At 42.4% G+C, this 8,119-nt stretch overlaps 1 protein-coding gene across 7 annotated transcripts in view; it reads left to right on the top strand.

Moving 5' to 3' along the window:
* LOC102684717 (protein bicaudal C homolog 1) overlaps positions 1 to 8,119 on the top strand; it is a 91,044-nt gene that overhangs the window by 75,662 nt on the left and 7,263 nt on the right. For all 7 annotated transcript variants that reach the window (XM_015346879.2, XM_015346880.2, XM_015346881.2 and 4 more), the window contains 9 exons: positions 2 to 133; positions 2,654 to 2,828; positions 3,097 to 3,258; positions 3,481 to 3,668; positions 4,015 to 4,156; positions 4,280 to 4,436; positions 6,398 to 6,557; positions 7,398 to 7,437; positions 7,752 to 7,906. In XM_015346879.2, the coding sequence (XP_015202365.2) occupies positions 2 to 133; positions 2,654 to 2,828; positions 3,097 to 3,258; positions 3,481 to 3,668; positions 4,015 to 4,156; positions 4,280 to 4,436; positions 6,398 to 6,557; positions 7,398 to 7,437; positions 7,752 to 7,906 (1,311 nt within the window). The remainder of the gene's footprint in view (position 1; positions 134 to 2,653; positions 2,829 to 3,096; positions 3,259 to 3,480; positions 3,669 to 4,014; positions 4,157 to 4,279; positions 4,437 to 6,397; positions 6,558 to 7,397; positions 7,438 to 7,751; positions 7,907 to 8,119) is intronic.

Genomic DNA, 8,119 nt, shown 5'->3' on the forward strand with positions numbered 1-8,119 from the left:
GGGTTGCCTTCCTCTCGTGCTGATGTTTGATATCAAAGAGGACATTGAAGTTGAACCGCAGTGCATTACTTCATTGATGGAGCGCTTAGATGTCTTCATCAGCATCAAACCAAAGCCTAAACAGCCTAGCAAGGTAAACTACAATTCTGGTGGCTGTCTGACAGCCACGTGTCAGTGTAAATTAAAATCTTTTATGTTTGCATTTGGACCTAGGTGATGAAAACCTAACCACAGAGAATCTGTAGTAGACTAGATATTTTTTTAAATTACACTTCAGCTTGGTTTAAAGAGTTTATGAGGGTGGGTGGGGTTGGGAATCCCCATCACAGCTTATCACAATCTGTGGAGAAGATTGCAATAAAGAGGCTAGTGTTTCTCATTTCTCATTGACATGATTGGGTTTTTGAGAAAACCTGGAATTTAACAGAAATGATAGGCATATTTCTTAAATGAACACTTGAACATACCTTGGCACTAGGATGTACTGCCAAAGCTCCAAGTTACATTGAAATATTACATGTTGGGTTGGCTGGAGGAAATTGTAGTTTCATTTAGGTACTTAACTGCCAGATTGTCAAGATGGGCCAAATGGCCTCCTCTCACTTGAAGCCTTTGTTACTTTCTGTTAGATGTAACTAAAATGCAGATGCCATAAATATTGTGATGCACTCCAGGCTGTATTGTCTTTTTGCCACAGAAAGTAGTTGTCCAGCTTTCACTTCCTTTGAATGTAAACAAGATTTTCCAGAGTCTCTAATGATCTTGAGCAGTGAGTTCCTGATCATGGAGCTGCACAAGACAAAAAAACTCTCTTGCCAGTTGTGCGGACTCAAGTCTTAGGCAGAATAAAAAGACCTGGATCAGTGCATCTCAGACTAGCTATTTATAGCCTTTGAGGACTTAAAAATTAATTATTAAACCCAATATTCTTTTTCCATTTTTATCAGGGTCCTGCTTCTCCACTGTAAGAATTACTTGATTACATTTCATGTGAAGTGAGCCAGTGTTCAAAACTGTGGATATGGAAAACATTTGCACATAAAACAAAATTGCTTGATGTGAAACAAATGAACAGTGTCAGATTGAGGGATACAGATTTGTGTGTACAGTGTTTTCATTGATTTTGTAGCAGTCTCTGCTGAAGACCCGAGTCTGATGCAGTTTTTGTTTTCTATGCACAGCTATCCTTTGAGACTTAAATGATTTGCACGTCAGAAAGCATTCTCATCAGCTTTAATTATATGCCACTCAAGGGACAGCTGTTTTCTTGCATTCATTTATTCCAGCATCCATTTTTGCTAGAATGTTGTACCATGTCAATCTCTAACAAACAAGTCTTTTAAACATTTGTGGAAGTGTCAGTCTCTGTTAAGTACGTCATTTGATTTTGGGCTTTTTACCAATTTACAAGTCAGTTATTGGTTACTGTGGATTATACTGTGGAAGGCTTGTAGCCAGATGCACTGTATTGCTATGTGAGCCTGGAAGGCTGTAACAGCACCCTGACTTACAACTGTCAGCCTGCAATTTGCCTTTTGGAGGGAAAGAGGCATGATGATGAGGAAAAAGTATATCACAGAACCACTTTTTCGATGCCAAAACATCCAATTAGCAGTTGCAAATGCTTTAAATACTTTAACAAGTAAATACATTAAAAATAGATTGGCATGAATTTGATGACAGTCTGTCTCTGCTGTAGATTGACTGTGCATTAATATCAAAACCCAACCCTGTTTCCCAAACCAAGTCCCAGCCCATGTAATAAGTTTCAGAGCTGACTCTAATGTCATTAAAAATACAGTATATAAAGTATTTTTATAGACCATTGTAATATGACCTAGGTGACATTACTTTAAAAGTCCAACAATAAGTAATAAGACCTAAAGTAACTTCTTTCTATGTAAAATAATAATGGACTAGTGTAGTGCTACACTAGCACTACACTCAGCTACTCGGCAGCGCTTACAGTGCTTGAATTTCTATAGCACTTTCCATTCCAAAGGATGCCAAATGTTCAAATGTTCACAGTGCTTCACATTTAAGAGGGGTTTCCCCTCACCTGCCTCTGAAGCTCTGAAGTGCACCTGGGTATGCTGGCTGCCCGATTGCATGGCAGGTCAGGTGGAGAAGAGAGGAATTACTTCACCGGGGCAATCATTGGAGGAATTCAGGGTGGATGTTCAACGTGTGTGATTAAAGTAGAATTTAGTCCGGACACCAGGGCCAATACCCTAATATAAACAGTGCCATAACCTCTTTACTTTCCAAGTCTGATCTGAGGGATGGTTTACTAGCTGCTTTTCTGGTGTCATTACGTTCTGGTGTCGTTACCCTCCAAAATACCGACCCCCGCTCATAGAGATGGATGTGCTCAATGCCTCCCACTGCTTCCCTGACCAGATGTGTTCCTGGCTCAGCCAAGATCAGACACCTTAGGAGAAAAAAACCTGTATGTTAGCATCAGAGTAATCCACCAGATCTTTGGCAGTTAGGATGGCATGTTACCCAGGATGGCCCACTTCACACGCCTATTGGATCTGTAAGGCAGCCTGATGCGCCTTGTCTTCTTGCAAATGCGCATCTCTTGCGGGCGCTGGGTTCCAAAGACTAGCCTCTCCTCCAGGCTAACAATTGTCCATGTTCTGTCCTGCAGTCGGTGATTGTGAAGAGTGCAGAAAGGAACGCCTTAAACATGTATGAAGCAAGAAGGTTTCTCCTGGGTCTCGAGAACAGCGGAGTTTCAATACCAACCAGCGGCACCTCCACAGTCATTTGCCCTGTGGGTCTGGACATCTTGGCTTCAGCTGGTCTGGGGCTCACCAGCTTAGGTAACGACATTGCTCTTTGCCCTAGAATGAAACCTCAGCCATCCTTCAGCACAGGACTGGCAACGGGTTGAGCAGCTCAGACTCCTAATTCTTCACCCTCCCCCACCCTTGCCTACCTAACTGAAACAGATTGATTACTTATACTGAAAAGGATATAGTCTTATTAATATTTAAGACACTGTCTTATCCTGGTATCTGAATATGTGACATAATTGTGCCTTTGGATATTTGACTTCTTCAAATATTTCCAACTTCTCTCTTTTTCTAGGACTCTTGGGTCCAACTGCCCCTTCCATGAACAGCTCTTCTGCTCCTAACTCCCTCCTGAATGCTCTGAACAGCACCATCAGCCCACTACAGAGCTCCAGCTCTGCCACTCCCAGCCCCACCCTCTGGTCAACGTCCCTCTCGAGCCCTACGAGCACATCTGGTAAGTGTGTGACGCTGCAGAGTGTGATAGCTCTGTCAGTAAGGCTGCCATAAACCGCCAAACCATGAGCTGAAGCTCTTTGTGGACTTTATTGAATTTGTTCTATTGTCCTCAGTCATGTTACCTACTCTTGTGGACTTGGATAGGGAGAGAAAATAAACCCTCTTTGCGATGTAAAAATGAGAGCTGACAAAGACCCCACTTAATTTCTGTTTGTTTCAGGATTCTCATCTCCTTTAATGATACACCCAACCACGCAAGCCACCCTGACGAGTATACTGCTTTCTGGAGTCCAGGGCTACGCCCAGAGCACCCCTTCCCCTCCCCCTGGTCTGGCACCCATCGACTCTCAAGTCAACGGAGGCCCCGAGTGCAGCAAAGCCCCCTGCTCTCTGAATGGCCATGTCAAGGTGCTGTCTCTCCTCCTCAGCCTGGGCTTAGTGTGTCTGACAGTGCCGTGTCAACGATAAGACTGTGCCCATCCCACCACCTTCCAGTTCGGAGAGACAGCAATTGTTTTAGTCTTGGTATTCTTATTCTGACAGCTATGCACAGCTTTTTACAACTTACAAACAGTTTTAGAGCATGTCTTTTGTGTCTGTTGTTTAAAGAAAATCAAGCTTTAAAATTAAGCCTCATTACAAAGTAATCTGCTTTTTATTTAGTGGCTGTGTACATGGGAAGGGGAGATCAAACATAACCCTTAAGTTTCCATGTATAAATATTAAGATGCATGTTTGCTGTTATGGATTACAGCATCCCACCTCGGTGTACGGCAGGATATCAGCGTCTTCTCTAGCAGATAAAGTTTTGAGCCCAAATCACAATGATGCTTCCAAAGAGAGCAGCAGTCACAGTTCCACAGAGGCTCTCACCAGCAAATCCGGCCCCGACGAAGGTAATTCAGCAGCCTTTTACCCAAAATGCATCTTAAGATTGTTTTCTTGATATACAAGATGTTGGTCTCCTTCTCTAGTATTTGTTGTCTGAAAGGGAAAACAAACTGCGTCTGTGTTTTCAGGATCAAACGATGCTTTTGTCGAAGTAGGAATGCCAAGAAGTCCTTCCCATTCAGCCAGCAGCAACGAACTGAAACAGATGTTGGGATCTTCAAAGTTGTCTACTGGCAAGCGACAAGCTGTGGAGCTCCTACAGGGCACCAAGAACTCTCACCTGCAGTATGTAAACAATGTGAACTGGATCTTGATTATTTGTTTGCAGCACTAAATCACATTTTATGTAGTTATGATAGAGTTCTAATTTATTGATATTCTGTCTTGATAGTGGCTTCATTTGTTCTTTAGAGTCAGGCCCGCGTCACCTGTTTCCAGTAGTTTCTATGTAGAATTATCTCTTTATTAGGATTTACTTTTTGGATTTCTAATATAAAAAAGTTTTGATTCCTCTCTTAAATTACAGCAATAACATTATTTGTCTTTTCTGCCTCTGACTCTTTCAGTCAGGCCTTTCTTGATTGAGTGGATACCAGCCCTATTCCTGAGGGACCACTGTCTCTTCTGGTTTTTGTTACAGCTGAGCTCTTAATTACAGGCCAATTTATTTCAATTTTGTATGTGGGTGCTATTTAAAAAAAATAGCTTTCACCTCTTAAAATGATGAATGACAATTGTAGCCATTTTCAGTCCAGTTTGTGAATTTCAGAACTGGCCTGTTTCAGGTGTGCTTAGACTGGGCCAGAGCAAAGGGAAAGAAGCTCATTATGGCAGTGTCTGACTGATCATCCTTTGAGTTGTTTGGTGAAAATAAGCAAGTAGAGGAGAGACTTGCAGGTCTTTGTGCTGAAGGCATTGGAAATGGTACACTATAAGTAGGGTAATTTTAAGACTCAGATTTGCAGATGCAAGTATGCTAACTCCTTGTTTTCCGAAGGTTTTATTAATTAATTTGAAAAATGAATACCCCTTCTTGGGTATGCATAATGAATTTTCACCACAGCAAAGAACAACTGCAACTCTTATCTTACCAGTCCTGCTCCCTGCCCTCACACATCCAGTAACTGTATGGTTTTTTGTGTCCTGTAACCAACTCGGAGAGTTAGCCAGTATTGTGAATTATATTTCACATTATGTCACCCTCGATTCATCTGGTCTCATCTGCCTCAGAACCTCAGACATCACCTTCTACCTACAGTATGAGTGATCGTCGTCCAACGATTTTTGTTCTTTTCTTCCTTTCTACTGTGTTTATTGTTAAAACAATCTCTTTATCCCTTAGATTTGTACCTAATTTTTACCATTATTAACATGCTGTTAATAATTATTATGCTAAGAATTATTACCATATTATCTCAGGAAGCACATAAGTGTTGCCTAAGTAGTAACTTAATTTTGTTATAGCCGTTTTTGCTTAAGCAACTTTTAAAGAACAGATTCTTAGGTCGAATGATGAAGCATCTAAGCTGATGCTTCAGAGCTCAGGTGGAATGAAAACCAGCAGAAACAGAGGTCACCAAAGACCTGGGGTAGAAACCACCGATTTAAAGCCAAATCTTATCCACACAATAAGAGCTTTAGTTCACTATTTTCCTCTCCTGAGCAGTCCCAGTATTATATTATCTATGCTACATAAAATCATATTGCCTGGTAATAATGTCTTTATTTATTTTAAGTGGATGTGCTTTTGAATTGTGCTTGATGATATTATAAGCCGAGGTGCACACAGCTGTCAGAAAGGATCGCTTTCACTTTCTATGCTGTTAAACTGGATAGAAACCCTGTTCCCAGAGGCAAGGGGCCTTTGCCTGTGTTTAATTGATTTTGAAAGAGTGTTGTAGGGGGTCAGCCCTTGTAGTGTAATTGCTCATTTCTAAAAACCCTGTCTGAATGACTCTGATCTTTAACTGTGTTGGAGTGTATGGGCTTGTTGCTGTTATTAATATGTGCAGAGCTTTGCTCTCTGATTTTGGACATCTTGGAAATTAAGCGCGTCTGAAAAAGACCCTTGCGTGCCATGTCCCTGACAGGCAGATGAGGTACTGGGTTTTTACAAGCGCACGCACTCGTGGGTCGGGAGAAGGTGTCTAGTCCTTGGGGTGGCTGGAGGCGAGTCCCCACCTCATGAGTCACGCCGGGAAGAGCCGCCGTGGCTCTGACTTTAGTAACGAGGGGTGTTCCCGCAGCACCTCGGAGGGCCTGCTCTCGGACTCCGAGTCCAGCGCGTCCGAGAGCCCGCTGGCGGACAAGAAGGCGCCCGGGAGCGAGCGCGCGGCGGAGAGAGCGGCCCAGCAGAACTCGGAGCGGATCCGCCTGGCACCGCAGTCCTCTTTCGCCAACATGCAGGTACTCGCCGCTGCCCGTCTCTCCCGGTGAAGGCGTGCGGCTTCAGTGTGCTGCTTGATATTCTCAGCGTTTTTATGAGGATTGTGCTGCCCGTGTGTGTCCTTGCTGTCCTTTCTCTGCAATACAGATGCTTCAACAACCTTGGCAAGCATGTATCTTCCTTGTGCATTTTATATACACCCATTTATACAAACATCTGCATGTAACAATGAGTGCCTATACAATATGTTAAGAAGTTTTAACAGAGCCCATGAACAATGATTTGTAGATTACGAAAAACCGAATGGCCTTTTTCTGTATGTGAACATTTATTGAGTAAATGAGCTTTATTATGCTTGATAAAGTACATATTTCTACCAATATTAGGTGGTTGCAGAAATAAATTTACCACAGGTCTTTATGTATTTACAATATTTTAGAGTCCTTCTTATTTCATGGCTTTAATGACAAATTGAAATATTGATGGATTAAACCATTATAAATGTTTCACAAAACTGACCAGTGGTTAGGGCTCTGGACTCGTAACTGGTAGGTTGTGGGTTCAAATTCCAGGTGGGACACTGCGGTTGTACCCTTGAGTAAAATGCTTCAAGGGAATTGTTCCAGTAAAATACTGAGTTGTATAATATCTTCAGCCAATTAAAGACACAAAACGTAAAATCATTTCAAACACAGTTAATAATCGAAAGAAGCACTGCAGTGAACAGCTTCCACAAAATTAACTTGCGTTTAGTTTATGACTTAAGGAGGCCCGAGGATACAGCTGATGGGACGCACTTCAGAAAAAAGTTTTTTTTAGACTCTACTAAAGGTAATTTGTGCCTTTGATTTTCCTTGCAGGCTTTTGACTATGAACAGAAGAAGCTGTTGGCAACTAAAGGTATGTGAGGAGCTGGAATATCACACCATGTAAGCAGTGTGCTGAGTCCTTTGAACTACACTGGCCTTCTGTGTGTTGCACAACTGTGAAGTAAAGGTCAAAGGGAAAAACTGCTTGATGTACTTGATGTGCTCAAGAAATATAGTATAGAAATATGTTTTTGATGGTAAATTACATTCTTTATTTCCAAAAAGAGGAAACAATTTAATTTTACACTGGAATAAAATTTAACTTTTCACAAAAAATTGGTGCTTCAAAGTGAAGCAGATGTGCATCCTGCTCTGATGATCACACCTGTGGCGTCTGTTATTCAGCAATGTTGAAGAAGCCTGTGGTGACAGAGGTGCGGACCCCCACTAACACATGGAGCGGCCTGGGTTTCTCCAAATCCATGCCAGCAGAAACCATCAAGGAGCTGCGCAGGGCTAACCATGTGTCCTACACGCCCACTATGCCTACCACTTACGAGGTATGCAGCATGGTTTCTCATTGGTAATTGACTGCCTTAGTCTACGAGTCTTTTTTCCAACATTCTGATGAAGATTCAAACCATGAGCTTAGGGCATTCATCCAATAGAGACCACCTGCATCACTGAGCCTTTACAGCACGAGACATGAGCTGCTCTGCTCTGCCTGGTGGCTCGTGGGCTCAGAGCCACACCCCTCAGACAGCACCTCAAGA

This window comes from Lepisosteus oculatus, chromosome 4 (genome assembly GCF_040954835.1).
Source record: "Lepisosteus oculatus isolate fLepOcu1 chromosome 4, fLepOcu1.hap2, whole genome shotgun sequence".
Classification (NCBI taxonomy): Eukaryota; Metazoa; Chordata; class Actinopteri; order Semionotiformes; family Lepisosteidae; genus Lepisosteus; species Lepisosteus oculatus.